Below are 21,873 nucleotides of genomic sequence, written 5' to 3'. Positions count from 1 at the left end.
CCACGTATAATGACAGCAAGGTACTCACTTGTAATCTTTGATATGAGAGAAATTGAAGAGGATATCTGCTTCCTTCTCCTCATTTGTGAAAACAAAACGAGGATGATCAACAGCATTCAGAACCTGCTGCATATCTGTGTAGATCCTGGACAGACAAAAGATTGTAAACTGAACTCCAGACAAACCACAAAATACACAGATGAAATAATATATTTGCACCAATACCAATTTTTAAGAGCGATTAGGAGTACTGAATTACTGATACCGTGTGGTGCGATTTGAGCCCATACAAAATGAATGGGCTCAAATTGCAATCCAAAGACTTGCATGTGATTGGAACAGGAATGTGGTGCGATTCCTGTTTGAATCACATGCAGTTTCCAGCACCATTTCTGAACCAGGGCTGAAGTCACTATGACAAGCCTGGGTTCAACACAGAGTGGAGCAGGAAACCACGTGTGATTGAAACAGGAATTGCACCACATTCCTTTTCAAAGCACATGCAATTCTTTGCAGTGCGATTTGAGCCCATTCATTTTGTATGGGCGTAAATCGCACAGCAAAGGTATCTGTTTTAGGCATCAGAGCATTTGCACAAGTACTCGTACAAATGCTTCGTATCAGCACAGATACCGGTATTGGTGCAATCAGATCAGATTTTGTTATCCGCCAAAGAATTTGTTTTTGGCCAGCCATTCCCCAGATTCACACAGATCTGCCACACAGCACAGCTATGACCTGATTTTTCTCTGCTGCAGAGAACAGGTCTTGTCCCTCCCCTGGGCTTATCATTGTATCTGTCCTCCCATCAGCTTGACCCTCGTTAATACATGAGCACTGCAATACAACTAACTGCCTCCTTGTCCAAAAGGTAAAAAAACAGCCACACAGAGTGTGAACCCTGCAACGTCAGTTAAATGTCCTTATAAGGGTGCAGCGTCCATAGTATTGCTGACTCACCAATTAGGTGTGGTCTCCGTGACTCAAGACCTAGTACAAAAAGAAATTAGGGGGTAGAGTCCCCTGAAAAGGAAGTCACAGGCGGAACAAGCAGCTTAAATAGGGAAATTCATTTATTGCACAAAACATAAAAATACGCATACAAAAAACTGGGTACCCACCACCAAAATATAGTATTAAAATGAGACAATGTTGTCTATTTAAGAACATCACATCAGACTATAAGCACACTTCATATGCACAGATAATATAGCATGTCAACATATGAAGCAGAGTGTGGAAGTGTATTAGGCACATAGATCCTGGTAACAGGTACCATAAGGATATGTGCACATCAACCCGCTGTCTACCATCAGCCCCTGCTGGGCAATAGAAAGTGAATTCAGCAAGGACTTGGGTACCAAGTAAGTTAACCCAGGAGGCCAATGATGACAGAATGGACTATTTGAAGAAAATGAAGCAGTTCTTGGTTATCATTGGATACAGGAGCATAAATTTAGCCAGATGCAAGTCTTTAATTTAGTGCTGCTGGCACAGACCGAGCTATGTAAACAAAGATTGCTCAGTGAAACAGTCTGCGGGTTGGCAACGTTGCAAAATAGCCACAGGACAAAGTAGAGGACACTATACAGCTGATGTGTAATCAATAGAACACTGGTCCACTCACCTGACCTGAAGGCACGAGTCTCTCTGGTCCATAGGTATCCCGGGCAACCCCATTTGGAACAACCTGTTAGGAGACCTCTCACTGCCCAATCCTCGTCATTCATGGGGCTTGATTCCCGTTGGGAAATCAGAGAAGCGTGGCAGCTGCAGATCTACTCGCTGTGTCGCTAGAGCCCTGTAATGCTGTCTTGATAGACCATCCTGGTTCCTTACTCAAAAATGGTTCCCGCAGTCCTCAAATTGTACAGTGCGTGTGCAGACGTGATGAGGTACGTCATCTGACAGGCGTCACTCCCGTGGTGTTGTAGCTGACATGTTTCGACCAATCACGTGGTCTTTATCAAGGATAGGAGTGCTCTAATCTAGCCGTCTATTTATACAACTTGTTCAAAGAAAACTTAATGAAAAACAACATAGTCTGAAACGACCACTAGATGGCAACCCCTCAAACACCATACCCTTGAATTACTGCTATACAGATGGGCTCATGCATAGGGCACAATCTGTCTAGCAGTAATTCAATGGTGTGGTGTTTAACTGGGAGGTTGCCATCTAGTGGTTGTTCAGAATATGTTGTTTTCAATTAAGTTTTCTTTGTGAACAAATTGTATAAATTAGATGGCTAGATTAGAGCCCTCCCATCCTTGATAAAGACTAGGTAATTGGTCAAAACATGTTGACTACGACACCACGGGGGTGACGCTGTCACGGATGATGTACCTCATCACGTCAGCGTAAGCGCACTGTACACTTTGAGGACTTTTGTGTAAGGAACCAGGATGGTCTATCAAGACAGCGTTACAGCGCTCTAGCGACACAGCGAGTAGATCTGCAGCTGCCATGCTTCTCGGATTTCCCAATAGGAATCGAGCCCCACGAATGACAAGGATTGGGCAGTGAGAGATCTACTAACAGGCTGTTAAAACGGGATTGCCAGGGATACCTATGGACCAGAGAGACTCACGCCTTCCGGTCAGGTGAGTGGACTAGTGTTCTATTGATTACACATCAGCTGTGTTGTGTCCTCAGCTTTGTCCTGTGGCTATTTTTCAACGTTACCAACCAGCAGACTGTTTCACTGAGCAATCTTTGTTTGTCATGATTGGCCTCCTGGGTTAACTTGCTCAGTACCCAAGTCCTTGCTGCATTCACTTTCTATTCCCCCAGCAAGGTGCTTTGATGGTAGACAGCGGGTTGATGTGCACATATCCTTATGGTACATGTTACCATGATCTATGTGCCTAATTACGCTGACATGCTATATTATCTGTGCATTTGAAGTGTGCTTATAGTCCAATTTGATGGGATGTTGCTATACAGACAACGTTGTCTCATTTTAATACTATATTCAGGTGTTGGTGATGGGTACACAGTTTTTGTATGTGTATTTTTATATTTTGTGCAATATAATTAATTTCCCTATTTAAGCTGCTTGGTCTGCCTGCGATTTCCTTTCCAGGGGGACTCTACCCCATGATTTCTTTATTTTTTTTAACTGCCTCCTTGTGTTGCTTCTCCTTTCTGTCATTCTTAGCTCAGCTCTACAGGGGATTGCAACAAGCAGATACCAAGCCAAACTCAGGAACTTACATTGCATTAAAAATACATTTTAGTGGCTACCACAAAATGTATAACCTGTAACAGTTGCACTTCCTTTTTGTACTTGTAAAAACATGTTTCTATTGTGTTTGGAAATATCCAGTTTTGTATAAATGAGCGTTTGTATTTGTATTATATACTTTTACAAAAGAATAAAAATTATTGAAAAAGAAATACATTTATTGACGTATTAAATAATTACAGCTTTATATCTTCCTAGAGTTCAGCATTAAAGTGAAAATTCACTCTTTTCGCCCTCCAAAATTTACAATTAGCTCAAACATTTCATCATTTTTTATTATTTCCCTTGTCTGAATATGTATGTACAGATCGACTGATCGTTTTGAAGTTATTTGGGTGGAACGTAAAGTGGACCTAAGCCTAGGCAGCCTTATCCTTCAAAAGAAATATAAAAAAGCTGGCTGTTAAAGATCTAGCTCTTTCTGTAGGCATGTGGGCTCCTGCCAGGTGGCCACCCTATTGGAGAAGGCACAAGCTATCACAGGGCTACCTTCTACTCCAGGGTTCCACACCCGAGGACCCCATCAGAAAGCAGGTAGTGTGCAGGCTATGCCTATCAAGCACCTGCAATGGTTCTATGAGAGTTAGCCCTGGAAGAACCTATGTGAGCCATTACATACTTGAAGATTTTACTCTTGTCATGAAGTGGAGGCTCCACGGGGTGAGGCAGGGTCTCTTTATTCTCCTCAAAAATAGACTAAAATAGAACAGATAAATTATTTAGCACATTCTAATTAAACAGTAACAACCATACAAAAACGTTCAGCTATTGTACATGCAAACACAACAATAAAGAGGACTTGTAAAGGAAGAAAGCAGGGGCTGCCACTGATGACTTGGTTTGGCAAGTAGGCAATGACAGCTCCCATATAACTAGGAAGATCCTCTTTTAAAAACGTATCTAAACTCTAAAGCAATGTTTTTTAGTATGTTTGTCATTATGTCTCACTGCGTACAGTTTTCTGAACCAAATCATTTCTTGCAAATCTGTTGAAGTTTCTTAGCTAGAAGTCCTACTAATTGCGAGGCAGTGGCTTAGTGTTGTCAGCCTGTAAAAGGAAGTACAGTTATTGGCAGGATCTCTGGATAAGAAACATTTTAAACAGGTTTACAAGAAATAATTTGTTTATAAAACTGTATCCAAGAGGGACAAGGTGCCAGAATTGAAAGCAGAAGAAGTATAAGCTCACCTGATAATGAGTTTCTGCTGGCTCTGGTGTTCGGCAGTCAATGTGTGAAAGATCCAAAGGTTGCCATGGCAAGAGCAGACAGTTCCGTAGTAAGGGATCCGACTCTCCGTAAGTGAAGTCACGGGAAACTTCCTCTGTATTAAAAAAAGGAATCAATAGCAGTTTTGTATTTTTTCTTGCCCCCCCCCCCCCCCCCATTTAGGAATATTATATATATATATATATATATATATATATATATATATATATATATATATTATAATTTTTTTTTACTTTTAAGTAGATATGTGTGTTTTCCTATGTAGTCAGCAGTTGGAGCGCTTGGCCAGTTTTCACAGGTTTACAAGCACCAAGATTGTACAGAGCTTAGTAGCTGAAGCTAAAATGACACATACAAGTGAATACAGCAGATTAGTGACCCCCTACCCCTTATACTACATGGTTCTGCCCCTAATTCCAATGAGGGACAGCATGTCTGCAAGAAAGTGGCTACTGCTGTGCTCTCTCTTTGGAGAACTAAATAGTGCACTGAGAATTATGTGTCATGGGTGCTTCCTAGTAATAAATAAAAAAACTGTGAAAAAGAACTGTGAATAGCTAAATTTCGTACCTTTATTAAATGTAACCATATTGCTACACTTAGAGGCGCCTCTCTTCTCTTTTATATTCAATTGTGACGGGGCGCTACTTGTATATCAAGACATCGCTTGTATATCAAGTCAAACTTCTTAAAAAACATTTTGCTAGTCTTGCAAAACACTCTCAAACCAAGGCTTTATTGTACATATTTTTGTCTGTCATCCACAGTTCTCATAGGAATTAAGAAGCAATCTCCCCAATAAGAACACATAAATATAAAAAATGTGTGACAGAGGCTCTGCTTCTTTGCTACTCTAACCAAAACAACGTTTCTGGCTGGAGTTGGGCTTTAAATGTTTAATTGCAAAATTAACACTTTTGTGTTCTAATTTTGGATAATGTGGGTAAGGATTACAAGTCAGCTTTGTTAGTGTGATTTCCCCTCACTTTCTATTCTGGGGACAAAAAAAAAAGGATTTTTACAGTGCGTACAAAAAAAATCCTTTTATTGAATATTATTAGGGACACTGGATGTGTTAAACCTTTGAGTTATACTGCAGCATACAGGAGTACTGGACACACTGCCAAAAATCTGTAAGCCAACCCAGCATATACCCTCCTACCAACACACCAAAGGAAGCCCATAGATGGAACAGTTTTTTCATTAAACCAGTAGGTTGAACTAAAACAAAACTGGCCCGATTCCCCCATCCACACATACAAGGTGGATGGGGAAATCCTGCCCACTGAACCGACAGTAGGGGGACTAGCCTGCCGCCACAATATACCGATCAGCGCTGCAAGCTATAGCCTATGACATGGATTGAGCGGGGCAAATCTTACAGGGCTGGTGTGTAGAGATAAAAGACTTTTTAAAAAGTATATAATTATATATATATATATATATATATATATATATATATATATATATATATATATATAAAAAAAAATATTGATCTCAACTTGTAAGGCTTAGTCTTTAAGTGGTTAAACTGCCCTCATTTACAGAATGTCATTCATTTGATCTAAAAGAACCTAATGATACAAGGTTTCTTTTTATCTCAGCACTGAGCAATGTTGCGATAAACTTTTCTGGCTGCATTTGTTTTCTAACAGCTGAGCAGAGAACGGCTCTGCACTGAATCGTGGAAATGGCAGATTAAGATTGTGGGGGGGGGGGGTTGAATTGAGATTGCAATTTTTTTTTATGATAATTCTTGCAACTTTACAGTGCAGTGCAACAAAATTCAATATACATATATACATGCATATAAATTCTGAGGAAGCCCAATTATCGGGTGCTACACCTCTAGGAAGGAGGAGTCGATCCCATGAAGTCACACCGCCACATCCATTGTCAGATAGTGGTGAGCTGGCTGATGTGTACTGCAAAGTGATTTTTGTGTTTTACGCTGTAATTCTGAGGGTCTCTACCTGAGGGTGTGTGATTAGATCCTCCCTCACTGGGAGAGGAAAATCGGGGGAACCAAGGCCAGCCTTTTTAGGGCGGCAAACCAGGCCCTTCTCAGCCAAAATTGAGCGATCAGAATGACATCCGTCTTCTCGTTCTGAAATTTCTGGAGAACCTCGGTGATTAGTCTTACTGGGGGAAAGGCATAGCACAGGCTGAAGTACAGTGCATTGGCGAAGGCATCCATCTCCCTGGCTCGATCCAACGGATGCAGTGAGAAGAATTGGGCGACCACCCTGTTGCTTTCTGAAGCAAAAACGGATCCACCTCCAGCCAGCATCAGTTCCTCACAATCTGCTCAAACACTCCCTGGTTGAGCGACCACCGATGTCTTACTCGTTGGCGGCTGAGAAAGTCCACCAGAGAGTTCTGTGTCCCTTAAGTTGACTGCTGTCAATGAAGCCAGGTTTAATTTGGCCCAATCGAAAATTTTGCCTGCTATCAACTGCAGGGCAGGGCTCCTGGTCCCCCCGTTTATGTATGTAACTACAGTGGCATTGTCTGTTTCTACTTGTAAGTGCTGCCCCCTTATCCTTTGCTGGAAGCACTCTAAAGCCCTTAGTAAGTAGCTCCCAGTGCATGCAGTTGTTGTTGCGGTCCCCACCAATGATCAGGGTTCCTGCTCTCTCTCAGCTTTAGGCATCGGTAGGACACGCAGCCCTCTCCTCCCTGACTGGATGGAGGGGTGCGCAGGCTAGGAGAAAGTACACCAGGGGCTCCTCCAGGATATTCCAGAGACATGGAGCGCCCTAAGCTTCCTACGTGCACCCTTCCCGTCTGGCAGGAAACACAAAAAACTGAAGGTGAAGGCCCGGAGAACCACCTTAACTAGTTGCTGACCGCCGGCCGTCAAATGACGGCCAGGCGGCGCAGCTATTGTGGCGGGAGGCCGTCATATGACGGCCTCCCGTTTAAACAGGGATGCGCGCGATCGTGCGCGCGCATCCCTGTTTCTTCGGTGGCGGCGTGTCACGGAGACACCGCTCGCCACCGAAGGGGGTGAACAGCCATTCGTTATGGCTGTTTACCACGTGATCGGCCGTGATGAAGTCACGGCCGATCACAGATGGTCACACCCCCTACGTGCACGGCGCATGCGCGCGATCGCGAGCGCGCTGCGCATGCACGTCGGTGGCGGCGTGTTCCCCGGGAACACTGCTCGTCACCGACACTGGTAAACAGCCATTGGCTGGCTGTTTACCCATGTGATCGGCTGTGATCCTTTCACAGCCGATCACTAAAATGTAAACAAACCGCGGTAACGGGATGTTACCGGGTTCTCCTCCTCACACACCGATCGTGTGTGAGGAGGAGATTGCGGTAACATCTCGTTACCGCATACAGTGTACACCAAACATACTGATTGCCCCCCCCCCAATAAAGAGGACCTGTCACCACCCCTCATAGTACCTGTCAATCACAGTCCATCAGAGTACCTGTCCCAGCCCATCAGAGTACCCGAGTACCTGTCCCAGCCCATCAGAGTACCCGAGTACCTGTCCCAGCCCATCAGAGTACCCGAGTACCTGTCCCAGCCCATCAGAGTACCCGAGTACCTGTCCCAGCCCATCAGAGTACCCGAGTACCTGTCCCAGCCCATCAGAGTACCCGAGTACCTGTCCCAGCCCATCAGAGTACCCGAGTACCTGTCCCAGCCCATCAGAGTACCCGAGTACCTGTCCCAGCCCATCAGAGTACCCGAGTACCTGTCCCAGCCCATCAGAGTACCCGAGTACCTGTCCCAGCCCATCAGAGTACCCGAGTACCTGTCCCAGCCCATCAGAGTACCCGAGTACCTGTCCCAGCCCATCAGAGTACCCGAGTACCTGTCCCAGCCCATCAGAGTACCCGAGTACCTGTCCCAGCCCATCAGAGTACCCGAGTACCTGTCCCAGCCCATCAGAGTACCCGAGTACCTGTCCCAGCCCATCAGAGTACCCGAGTACCTGTCCCAGCCCATCAGAGTACCCGAGTACCTGTCCCAGCCCATCAGAGTACCCGAGTACCTGTCACCAGGCCATCAGAGTACCCGAGTACCTGTCACCAGGCCATCAGAGTACCCGAGTACCTGTCACCAGGCCATCAGAGTACCCGAGTACCTGTCACCAGGCCATCAGAGTACCCGAGTACCTGTCACCAGGCCATCAGAGTACCCGAGTACCTGTCACCAGGCCATCAGAGTACCCGAGTACCTGTCACCAGGCCATCAGAGTACCCGAGTACCTGTCACCAGGCCATCAGAGTACCCGAGTACCTGTCACCAGGCCATCAGAGTACCCGAGTACCTGTCACCAGGCCATCAGAGTACCCGAGTACCTGTCACCAGGCCATCAGAGTACCCGAGTACCTGTCACCAGGCCATCAGAGTACCCGAGTACCTGTTCCAGTCCATCTGAGTACCCGAGTACCTGTCACAGTCCACCTGAGTACCCGAGTACCTATTTGCAGCCCATGTCTCATAGAATATACGTTGGGGTGTTTACTTTCCAAAATGGGGTCATTTTGTGGGTAATTTCACTGTCCTGGTGGTCCAGGACCTTCAAAAGTGTGATGGGTAGGAATGAAATAAGATGTGTCATTTATGCTCCTAGAACGCCTGAACGTACTACTTCAATGTTTGGCCCATCTATGTGGCCAGGCTGTGTAAAAGTCCTACACATGTGGTATCGCCATACTCGGGAGGAGTAGCAGAATGTATTTTGGGGTGTAATTTTTGCTATATACATGTTATGTGTTAGAAATATCTTATAAATTGACAATTTTGTGTAAAAAAAAAAATGCGTTTTAATTTTTTTCCACATATTCCAAAAACTTCTGGAAAAAAATGAACCGTTCAAAAGACTCATTATGCCTCACAGATTATACGTTGGGGTGTTAGCTTTCCAAAATGGGGTGATTTTATGGGAAATTCCATTGTCCTGGTACTCCAGGGCCTTCAAAAGTGTAATAGGTGGTTGAGAAATGAGATGCGTCATTTTTGCTCGTAGAACGTCTGAAGGTACTACATCGATGTTGGTGCTCTGTATGTGGCCAGGCTGTGTAAAAGTCTCACACATGTGGTATCGCCGTACTCGGGAAGAGTAGCAGAATGTATTTTGGGGGGTGATTTGTTGTATACATATGCTGTGTGTGAGAAATAACCTGATAATATGACAATTTAGTAAAAAAAAATAAAAAATCTTCATTTTGCAAAGAATTGTGGGAAAAAATGACAACTTAAAAAAACTCACCATGCTACTTACTTAATACCTTGGGATGTCTACTTTGTAAAAAGGGGTCATTTGGGGGGTATTTGTACTTTCCTGACTAGTTAGTCTCAAGAAATGAGATACACCTGATGTACTGAAGGCCTCATCAGAAGTGATCAATTTTCAGTGATTGGCACCATAGTTTGTAGACTCTATAACTTTCACAAAGACCAAATAATATATACTAATGTGGGTTATTTTTACCAAAGATATGTAGCAGTATAAATTTTGGCCAAAATTTATGAAGAAAAATTACTAATTAGCAAAAATTTATGACAGAAACGAAGAAAAAGGCATTTTTTTCACAAAATTTACGTTTTATTTTATTTATAGCACAAAAAATAAAAAACCCACTAGTGATTAAATACCACTAAAAGAAAGCTCTATTTGTGTGGAAAAAAGGACGCAAGTTTCATATGGATACTGTGTTGGATGACTGAGTAATTGTCATTCAAAGTGTGAGAGCGCTGAAAGCTGAAAATTGGTCTGGTCAGGAAGGGGGTGTAACTGCACTGTACTGAGGTGGTTAAAGGAATTTGGGTGTAATGTTTCCTGTCCCGGAGGGAGGAGCCCTATGTCTCAGAGGCTGTCCTGGAAGATGAAAGGAGAAAGTTTGAAGCGAGCAGGTTTTTTACCCCCGGTGTGAAGGAGCACAAATCACTGGAGTAGAGAGACAGAGAATCACTGACTTTGTAGGGAGCACTGGATTTTATTTAGCTGTAATCTTTCTCACACTTAAAAAGGGATAGTTCACATTACCGCAAAACTGCCTATGCAGATAAGGGGCATCTGTAGATAAAAAGAAACCGTGTAACGCTGACTAAAGCTGAAGAGCTTGCTATAGGCCATTTACATACCTTATGAAACCTGACTGCAATGTTCCTAGGATGTTGCCAAGTGAGGCCTAGTCATTACTGCTCACCACCACCATCATAGGAGTGAGCTCTCAAATGCAAATCTCAGAGCTACGGCATCAGGGAAGAGAAAGTGTGTGTGTGTGTGTGTGGGTTGAATCAGAGAGAGAGCTCACTCCTGTGGAGGTGAGCAGTGACGACTAGGCCTCACTTAGCAACTTCCTGGGTGTACTTAGCAACACCCTGACAGTATTTCAGTCAGGCTTCACAAGGTATGTAAATAGCCTACACCTATAGCAAGGGTATTATTCATCTTTAGTCAGAGCAGCACAGTTTGTTTTAATCTACAAACATCCCTTACCTGCATAGGCAGTTTTTTTGTAAAGGTGAACTATCCTTTTAAAGGATTCATTTATAGAAAGTCACAGAGGACTTTGGAACAGCACTATTTGACTTTCAAAATTATTATACTGTATTTGCATGTATATTGAATTATGTTGCGCTGCACTGGTTTAATTTTTAAATTTTCAGAAAAGTGTTGTGAAATCACTATAGAGTGTACAGCTAGCAACTTTTTTGATACATCGTTGATTTTATTATAGATTTTAAGAGAATGATCGCAAAACACAAAAGTGAGACCTGTGTCCCTCAATGGACTCCCAATAAAATAATTTTATGGTAATTATAAAAAATCAATTTTCTGTTTCATATCCATTGAGAGACACAGGAAGTCTTAAAACTTTGGGACATCCAAAAACAGTCTGAGTTAAGCAACATAGAAAAGAATAATGAAAACAACAGAACTGGGAGTCTGCCTGTAGCTCAAAAAAAAACAAATGAAGGACCTTATGCCTGAAGATCTCATCAGATGTGGCCAAAAGATCCACCTGGTAGAACTTAGAGAACGTGTGAACAGAAGACTGGGTGGCAGCCTTGCAAATCTGGGGAAACCATAGCCTGATGTTGAAAATTCCAAGGGGGCCCCCACAGATCTAGTAGAATGGTCTCAATTATTTGGTGCACAAGTGTGAATAACGGTTTGCCTTTAATGAGGTTGATGAACAAAACGTCAAGCATGCTAGAGCTTGTGTTTTTTTTTAAACCGTAAAACATATTACAAAAGGAGTTAGACTTTGCTGGTTTTATTTGCTTTTGTTTTAAACTCTGCAACTGTGTATCAAGTTCCTGCCCAGTATACTGCAGGATGAGCTCCTGTAGCTGCTTCCCATTCACATGCAATCCAATGTAATTGCATGTAATTTTTAGCAGCTGGTTTCCCAAAAGCCACAACAGTGGCATTGGCATTGCCGCTTGTAACCTTTATTATAAGAACAACATGTGACAGAATAGCAACAGGTGCATATCAGGGGACTGCAGTGTGATTTTGGCTTAAGCTAGGAGTGAGCAGTGCTGGAGATGGCAGCGGGGGGCACCTCACAGTAGATTGGGAACGTTCTCCATCTGGACTGCACAGAGTGAGGCTTGAAAGGCATTAAAGCCAAAACCATGGAGAGAGTGTGACAGTTGCGGATGTTCATACTGTGCGTTGTCCAATTATCCATGCATTACCCTTGTCGAATTATTAGTGGGACATTAAAAAACTGCAATTACACTTGGATCCCCGTCTTATCACATGGGGGAAGGCTATCTGGGCATTGTAGTCCACCTACCTCTAGACTACTAGTTCAGCTACACAGAGAATTGAAGTGTAACTTTACTTCTGGTGGAAGACAGACTGAGAATTGTGTCAGTGTCCAGCAAAAAAGAAAGAAGTTAGAAATTTAGTTTGAACTTTGTGGATATGATTCGGATACATTCTTGCAAAAGTGAAAATGATTGTGTAACAAGTATTTTATTGTGGAATTCTGTGATCCAAAAAAACATACTACATAAAGGTAGATGTGGGAGTCACATTTGGGATTTAGTAGCGCTTCATATAAAAGCATTTTTAAATATGGTCTGGTAGAGCCACCAGGTGGAAGGTGGTGGAAAGACGATCTGGTGACCCTTATAGGGACCATCCAGAATGACAGCTGAAGGAAGCAGTGACAGATTCTCACTCAACCATCTTAAGATGACTAGAGCTAAGCAGAGGGACAGAAGAATGATGCAAATTGAGGTTAAAAGCAGAAACTTTCTTATGTAGCAAGGAAAGTCTGGGCCTTACCACCACCTTGTCCAAGACCAGAAAGGGTTCTTTACAGGACAAGGACATTAGCTCAATCTTGTAAGAGTGGATTGTCTGTGATGGATTGAAAGGGTGGGTTTTGAAGTGCAGAGAACCAGATTCAGATCTCAGAGTAATGGAGTGTGAACAGAGGGAGCCAATTGAGACACTCTGAATATGGGTCCTAACAAAATTAATGAAAAGCCAACAGTCTTTGAAACTAAATTTAGCAAGAACCCTGAATAGTGCTGACTTTGCTACAGCTGGTCAAGACTCAGCTGTAGGAAGGAAATGTTTGTCCCACTAAGAATCTCTAATGCCGCGTACACACGATCGAACTGTATGACGTACTTAGTCCGTCATACAATCCGGCGGACTTTCTACCGAACGGACTTGGCCACACACGGATACACAAACAGTCCGACGAAAGCTTGACGTACAGCACGTACGACGGGACTAGAAATAGGAAGTCCAAGACACAGCAAAGCACCCTTTGGGCTCCTTCTGCTGACTTTGCGTTAGTGGAAGTTTGGTTAGAGACGATTCACGCTTTTCAGACTTCAGCTTAATTCGTCCGTTATTTTTATTTTTTTATTTATTCTCGAATTGGAATATTAATCATAAGATGAGGATGAATAAAGACATTTGTGATAACTCTGTGTGAATATAAGCAGCAAAGCAACTTCACTTTTCTCGCATTATGAAGAAGAAAAGAATGTGCTATATTAAAAGATCACAAAATTAGCAGCATGACGAATATGCTAGCTTCAATACGAACACTAGTTTTACAAGTCAGAACGCTTCCGCCCTGTAAATCCTTTCTGGGCATGCGCCATTCTCAGTCCGTCGGACTAGCATACTGACGAACGTATTGTCCGCTGAAACCAAAGTACGACGGGAAGATTGGTGTGCAAACCGGCCTTCTTAGTACTCTGGACTTCACGCTGAAAAAGTCCGCTGAAGCCCACAAGCGATCGGATTGTCCGTTGAAATGCGTTTCAACGGACTAAGTACGTCATACAATTCGATCGTGTGTATGCGGCATAAGGGTGGAAGCCTCAAACCAAGTGAAGTATGACTTCTGTGATGGGAATCACTTTGGGCGGGGGGCTGGTGGAACCAAGAATACATTGGAGAGGTTGGGAAAGCCTTGTTTCAGCTCCCATGCACCTCCTATGTCTAAGTCACCCTGTGTCTATTAGGGGCACATGGTAAACAAGAAAATAATGGACATTAAGAATGTGGCTTGGAATACTTAAAATGGGCCATTAATATTTATCCACAATATCTCCCAGGAAATATACAAAGACTATTCCTGGTTTGTTTTATTCTGAACTATACATGTGAATTGAAAGAGATTGTCACCTTGGCCTCTGGAGCCTGACAGTCTGCTACTGGGGACTCCTGCTATAGTTAGTCTGTTGCCTACTAGGCTGAAGAGGAGGATATCACTGTTTGTATTAGTAATTGTAATTAGGTCTTCTGCTATTGTTTGAAGGTTTGCTGTGTTTATGCTTATGATAATGTGTATTTTCTGCAGTTAGCTTGAAGTCGGCAAGGCTGGTCTACAATGCGACATCTGAATCATCCAGGTGGATGGGATTAGCCATGGGTCAAGCCCTACCTCGTTAAAGCTAAACCATTGTGTGATGTTTTGGTTAAATATTTGGGTTACTGTGTATGTGGGGACTGACACTTACTTGACCAACAAATCATTCCATGTTCCTACAATTTAGTATTGTATGTTTGGCTGGAATATCTGATATCTGAAGGTCCAGACTGGAGGAAGGAGTGTACTGACGGAAGCACTCAAGTGGAGTGCGATGGGGTTCCATGTCATTGCCTTCCATGTACAATGACAGACTTTGCAAGAAGTAGATTTCCTGGGTTTTAACATTGTTGGAATAACCAATTCTGAAATGCCCTGTTCTCTCAGAGCCTAGGCTTCAAAACAGCCATGCAACTCAGCAACTGTGAAGGAGGATGGTAAATTAGCCCTTGAGTTAGAAACTCGGGACAATCTGGAAAAGCCCACAGAGTGTCTAAAGTCTTATCACATCACCCTGGGCCAATTTGAAGCTATGAAGATCACTGGAGTGTCCATTATCTTGATTCTGTGAAGCAGACAGACATGGAAGAAGATTCAAGGGAGGTATAGTATAGATCAAAATTTTCCGACCACACAGAGAAAGAGCATCCACCGATTCTATAGAGGATCCCTGTACCTGGAGACGAACCAATCCAATTCTTTAAACCTGGGAGGCCAGGAGCTCCACATCTGGCATTCCCCACTTGTGGCACAGGTTGTGGAACAACTCTGGGTGTAGGGTCTACTCCTGACAACATTCATTTATCCAATGACACCAAAATGTATGGGGTCTGGACTTAAACTGGGCAAATGGGACTGCCTCGACGAAGGCCATCATCAGACCTAGGACCAATGCCGTCGTCAGGAGGGGCTGACAGTTGCTAAAGTCCCGAGTGGGTCCCCAAAAAGCCCCAGGGTCTCAGGTGGGCACTGTTCTATTATTAGCCCCGAGCGCCGCCGGCAAGTGGGGACTGATCTGACCCCCAAGCGCGGCAGAGTCACATATCAGGTCCCACCTTCTGGAGCCTGCAGTGCCTATGTTGGACGTCCCGCTGGTCCAATGGCGGGACCGCGGGACGCGTTACGTCCATTATAGGCGCTGCAAGCTCCAGAAGGCAGGAATTACAATGCGGCCGCTGCACCACATCAATCCCCGCTCAGCTCTCCTCCTCTCCTCTGGCTGCCTTGCATACCATGGCTGAGCTGCTGCTGCAGACATGAAGTCTTTCTCCTGGTCAGGTAGGTCAGTGTGTGCATGTCAGGTAGGGTAGGTGAGTGTGTCATGCAGGTGAGCTTAGTGCTCAGCATCGATGGGCACCGGTAAGCCAGGCAACAACCAGCAAGTGAGTTAACCCCACCACCCAGCCAAAATACCCTGCTCCAAAGGTAACTGCAATCACTGTAGGCAGACAGCTGGAGCAACCCAAAAACCTGATTTTCACATGGCTCTTTGCAATGGAGGATCATTACCAGAGAGATGCTGCTTCAATGCTTAAAAGGTAGAAAATAGTGCAGAGCATATGTAGCACTCTACCCAGCTGATGACGTCAGTGCTCAGTTCATCAGCATGAACCCCTTCTGTGATAGTAGAGTCCTGGAGAGTTCTCTGCAATTAACGTGTTACCAGAGCGGGGGTCTGGAAAGCTGGTAATGTGGGACACAGTGCCCAAAAGATCACTCCCAGGCTAGCCCCTAAACAAAGTCTAGCAGCGGCACTCAAAGTCAAGCTGAGAATAAGCTACACCAGTTGGCTGCAATTGCAGAGACCAGCTCCAACAGTGATGTAGAGAACCCATGACTGAAGTGAAAGAGAAATGAAGTGCCAACATAAAAAAAAAATAATAATAGGCTAAAGCATAAGTACAACTTAAAAAATAAAAAATTATATCAGATGCAATTGCAACCACGACAGTGGTGTTACATGTTGCACCCTAAATACAGGCGTAACATGTAACATGGATCTAGAGGTGGAGTTAGCCTTTTATCTTAACAGATCAAAAAAGTAATCCATCTTCCAAAAAAATTGAGGCATGCTGGTAGGAGTGGTTATCCTGGGCTGGCCTATAGTTCTTTTGTTTGTCAGTGTCCAATTCTCCTGTAGGCAGCAGTGAAAACTGAAGGTTTAACACTTGTATCCCTCATGGAAGAGAACGTTTTGGCTGTGCATTCACTATAAAATTAGACTGAACCAAAATCATTAAAAACTTTCACCTTTGAGAAAATGCATAGTTTGGGCATGGAGATCCGAAATTATTTAGAGGGTACACAGGCATATGAAGCCTTAATGGTCTATGTCAGATGTAACAACCGACAGCTGATCTTCTCCAAACATCTCATATTACTGCCAATGACCTGAACTTAGCATAGGACTGGTGGGCTTATGTGCACATACCTCCATTGCTTATATCTCGTAGGGGCCACAGTATGGTGAAAGCCAACTGCTGGGGGATGTAGTAGAAAGGCGCTGTCACAAATGATGGCTCATCTGAATGCTGAATTCTAGACCCAAACTCGTCCATGATGTACCAGACTGGAACTTTCTCTTCTGCAGACTGAAGATTGAATATATGTGAATGTAATAAAAAAAAAAAAAAAAAAAAAAATATATAATAATAATAATAATAATAATAATAATAATATTATATATATATATATATATATATATATATATATATATATATATATATATATATATATATATATATAATAATAATAATAAATAAAAACACTGAAACCACAAAATCCACAATCCTGAGCACAAATAAAAGCTACTTAGGGAATGAAAACTATAAACTTTTTTTTTTAGTTTTGTATCAAATATGCTCATATTTTGTATCCGCATGGTTTTTTTGTATTTTGTGTCGTGTCCTTTTGGGGAGATTTTTCTTCACTTGCTGTCCAGAGACATAAAACCTGAACAGGCTTTAATTTTAGATTTCCCACCATTTTCTGTAACAGACACAAGGGTCAGCAAGAAAAAAAAATGGGAAGTCTCCCCAGCAGGAACACAGAAGGCATTAAAAACCTGCATACAAAATTGCCAGCACACCAGGTTCCAGTATAAGGATCAGCAAATGTTCTTACATAACTTAAAGTGGTTGCAAAGTCAGTGAGCACATTTACTAGCATCCCCTGTTTAATAAGCTATACATCACAGTGTTCATGTTTTTTTTAATTATGAAGCTAAATATCTTATTTCACAGTGTCGCTGTGCGGTCATATGATCCACGATCTAAGGATTATAGCAAAAGAGGCCAAGACGTCAGCCAGGAGGTCACGTGATTGCACAGCGGTGCTGTGAAATAAGGTATTTTGTTCATAATTTAAAATAAATAAATAAAAAACAAAACAAAAAAACACACACAAACACTATATTGTTTAGCTTGTTATAACAGGGGATGCCAGCAATTGTCCTCACTATCTTTACAGCCACACAAAATAGCAGCAGGAAGGGAGGGATGGGGAGGAGATCAGCTCAGACACACACACTAGGAACTTTTTTTTTAGGGTTACAACCACTTTAAGTAAAATCCTCATAGTGAAACCTTGTGTGCTGCCAATTCTTTTGTATACAGTCTAGCACCGTGCAACGCACTTAGCTTTCTCGTGCCATAACTGCATCTGTTTCTATGGTGCGTGGCAGTGCGCACCTCTGCGTTTTACCTTGAGTGTTGTGGCCGCGCCCTATCTGCATGGCTTCTGAATTCTAATAGCAGTGTTTGCTGCAACCAATCACAGAGGCCTTTCTCCCTGACATGGCTACAACCATTACGATCAGCCTCCTCCCTTTTCCCATCTCGTTTGAACTTGGCGCAGCTTCAGACTTTAAGAAGTACTGCTATCTATCCTGGGTTTTTTTGGTCTGCTGCCTGCTTCACCGCTGGATTTTTCCTGGTTATTCGTGTCTTCTGCCCTGATCTCTGATTTGTATCCTGGTTATCTATTCCACTACACTTTTACACACAGTTCACTCATTTACGTCAGACTTACTTCCTGGTGTCTTCCTTAAAGTGGTTCTAAAGGCTGAAGTTTTTTTTGACCTTTATGCATTCTATGCATGAACGTAAAAAACTTTCAGTATGCAGCTTCCCCCACAGCCCGATCTTGATCCAGCAGTGTGCACGAGAGCAGCTGTTCTCCCAAGTCTCTCGCTCCTTATTGGCTGCGATGCAACAGCAGGAGCCATTGGCTTCCACTGGTATCCATTCCAATCGATAGCAGGGGTGGGTGCTCTGTGTGGTGATGGGCGTGGCCAATGGCTACCAGTGTGTTGCTCTGTCCCAGGGCTCAAGTGAGCATCGAGTAGAGGCAGGAGTGCGGCGGCGTACGTATGGTCACCTGTTAAGTGTTCCTGCCCCGAGGCGGGGCGACCTCCCCGGTTATTGGGAAGGGATTCCCACACTTCCCTCACTCCTCCCTTTCAGTAAACAGTGAGAAACAGCCTGGGAAGTGAAGACAGACTGGAGGGGGAGCGGAGCGCCCATGAACATGCTGCTCTGTGTGTGTGTGTGTGTGTGTGTGTGTGTGTGTGTGTGTGTGTGTGTGTGTGTGTGTGTGTGTGTGTGTGTGTGTGTGTGTGTGTGTGTGTGGAGCTGAGGCGGCCGGCCGTGCTAGTGTGCTGTCACTGCACACCCTCCGCATGCTGGACTACGGAGAATGAGGCACTGACAAGCTCCCGGCGGAAAGTAGGGAAACCAGCAGTCCAGGCTGCGCCCTAGGCGGTTGCCTAGTCCGCCTAGTGGTAGCACCGGCCCTGCTAAAAACAAATGTAACTGATAAGAGTACAACACAAGCAGACAGCACAGTAATTCAGCTGACAATTTCTATCAGAAGCAACAGGGGTTTTTTGTTTTATTTTACAAAATTATTTTAATTATTTTTTTATTTTATTTTTTTAAACATACAAACTGGTCCAAAAAAAAAAATAAAAAAAAAGGAAGGAGGAGCACATAGTTAGATTTACATACTCCTCAACATGACAATATGGAAAAGAAACATGACACCTGATACAGTACATCTCCCTGATCCATTATTTGTATACCTCTCCCCCAAACACAGTTGGGGCAAGTCAGATAGAGAAGTACAAATATAATTAAAAACAGGGCTTGACAAATTTGCTTGGAATCTAGGAGCCAGCTGAAAAAGTTAGGAGCCAGTTATTTAAATCATCTGCCCATCGTGCAGAACTGCATGTCTGGTTCATCGGACAATAAGAATTGCTCATACCTGATGCGAAGAGAAAGACAATATTTAAAAATGGGCAGCATTGGCAGGTGGCACTGGATTTGCACTGGCAGGTGGCACTGCTTGGCACTGGCAGGTGGCACTAACTGGTAGGCGGCAATAATTGGCATTGGCAGGTGGCAATAACTGCCATTGGCAGGTGGCACTGGAAGGTGGCATTGGATGGCACGTGGCATTGACAGATGGCATTGGCTGGCACTGATTGGCAGTGGCAGGTGGCACTGCTTGGCACTGGCAGGTAGCACTAACTGGCAGGTGGCACTGGATTGCACTGGCAATGGGTGGCACAGATTGACAAGTGGCACTAACTGGCACTGGCAGATGACACTAACTGGCAGATAGCACTAACTGGCACTGGCAGATAGCACTGGCAGGTGGCACTAGCTGGCATTGGCAGGTGGCAATGGGTGGCACAGGATTGCACTGGCAGGTGGCACTGGTTGGCAATGGCAGATGACACTAACTGGCACTGGCAGGTGGCACTAGATTGCACTGGCAGGTGGCACTGCATGGCACTGATTGGCACGTGGCACTAACTGGCACTGACAGGTAGCACTGCTTGGCAGGTGGCACTAACTGGCAGGTGGCACTAACTGGCAGGTGGCAGGTGGCACTGGATGGCAGGTGGCACTGACAGATGGCATTGGCAGGTGGCACTGGATTGCACTGGCAGGTAGCAATGGTTGGCACGTGGCACTGGCACAGGCTGGCACTGATTGGCAAGTGGCACAGGATTGCACTGGTTGGCACTGGCAGGTGGCACTGGTTGGCACTAACTGGCATTGGCAGGTGGCACTGGCAGGTGGCACTGGATGGCACTGGCAGGTGGCACTGGATTGCACTGGCAGGTGGCACTGGCACAGGTTGGAACTGATTAACAAGTGGCACTGGATTGCACTGGTTGGCACTGGCAGGTGGCACTGGTTGGCAATGGCAGGTGGCACTAACTGGCACTGATTGGCAAGTGGCACTAGATTGCACTGGTTGGCAAGTGGCAGATGGCACTAACTGGCATTGGCAGGTGGCACTAGATGGCACTGGCAGGTTTCACAGCCTATAGTGCAACTGTGAAACTGAATGCTCCCTGCAGTGCTGCACTGTGTGAAACTGTATGGCGAGAGAGAGGAGCTGACACATCCAGCGTGATGTCAGAGATGGGCGGGACCGGCAGCTACCCAGCCAATGATTGGGCTGCTTAAGAAAGGGGAAGGGCGGCATATACGTATCGGCCCGCCCAGATCTCATCCCATTGGCTGATGTTGAAAAGCTGGGTCCCGCCCACCCACACATTCAGCCTCAATTTTGACAGCTCCTCTCTACACACAGTTTCACACACTGCGGCGCTGCTCTGCCAACAATGTGTGAAGGGAGGAAGATGTCAGCGACTATCAGACACAGAGCAACAGAGGCACCTGTCAGTGACAAAAACCCAGGCGCCAGGGCACAATTTCTAGTCGCAACGGCGACCTGGGATTTGTCGAGCCCTGATTAAAAACATGTTCACTTATCCTTCATGCATGCTACTGAACATGGATACTGCAACACTGAATTCACTCTCCTGACTTGCTTACAAATGGTATGCTACCTTTGTTTGGGTTTCTTTGTAAACTCAATAAAACTGTACCTTGGGAGAAAAAAAAAAAAAAAAAAAAAGAAGAAGGATGCGGTTGAATATTTCTCGAAGATCATTATCTATAGTGCACACTTCACACAAGGCGCAAACACTGCAATGTAATGGTAACAAAACATAATGAACCAAAATCCATTCTTTCTTCAGAGACATCAAGGACACAAAAAACTAGTGTGGGTCTCTTACCCCTTGTGAAAGCTGATATGTCTGGTTATACTTCCACATTTCTGTAAGGACATCTTCCACCACCCCTTCATCTGGGACCTCTCCATGGAACTCCATCCCCATCAGGTTGGCCATACGGTGCAGAAGGCCAGGAACCTCCATTAGTTGTCGCCGAGCATGCTCTACGCGGTAGGTCCATGCATGGTCAATGAGGAAAATGCTGAAATGTCATAAACATGTATTAAGACCAATATTCCACACAAGTAGAAGTAAAAATGCACACGATTTTGCAAGAAACAAAATAAAATAAAAGTACATTTATTAGATGCATAAACTGTAGCCTGCAATGCATTGCACCTGTGAACGGTGGATCATGCAGACACTCAGTACAGCCGTCTGCCTGTACCAGTGCCCTCCTGGACAGAGCTTTCCCATGCATTGACATCCTAGGACACACAATTGAGGGAATTGGAAATTTCTGGATACTGTTT

General features: G+C 44.2%; 1 protein-coding gene across 1 annotated transcript in view; it reads right to left on the bottom strand.

The window, feature by feature from the left end:
- The window catches only part of TTLL12 (tubulin tyrosine ligase like 12), a gene marked incomplete in the record, with an annotated part of 43,088 nt that overhangs the window by 14,219 nt on the left and 6,996 nt on the right, over positions 1-21,873 (bottom strand). The window contains 5 exon segments of the mRNA XM_077469397.1: positions 29-145; positions 3,867-3,943; positions 4,437-4,570; positions 16,736-16,895; positions 21,404-21,602. Of these exon segments, the coding sequence (XP_077325523.1) occupies positions 29-145; positions 3,867-3,943; positions 4,437-4,570; positions 16,736-16,895; positions 21,404-21,602 (687 nt within the window).

The sequence above is a fragment of the Lithobates pipiens genome, unplaced genomic scaffold (genome assembly GCF_037356315.1).
Source record: "Lithobates pipiens isolate NorthernLeopardFrog02 unplaced genomic scaffold, aLitPip1_a1.2 Scaffold_8, whole genome shotgun sequence".
In the NCBI taxonomy this organism is placed as follows: Eukaryota; Metazoa; Chordata; class Amphibia; order Anura; family Ranidae; genus Lithobates; species Lithobates pipiens.
This window is presented reverse-complemented; position numbering and strand designations above follow the sequence as displayed.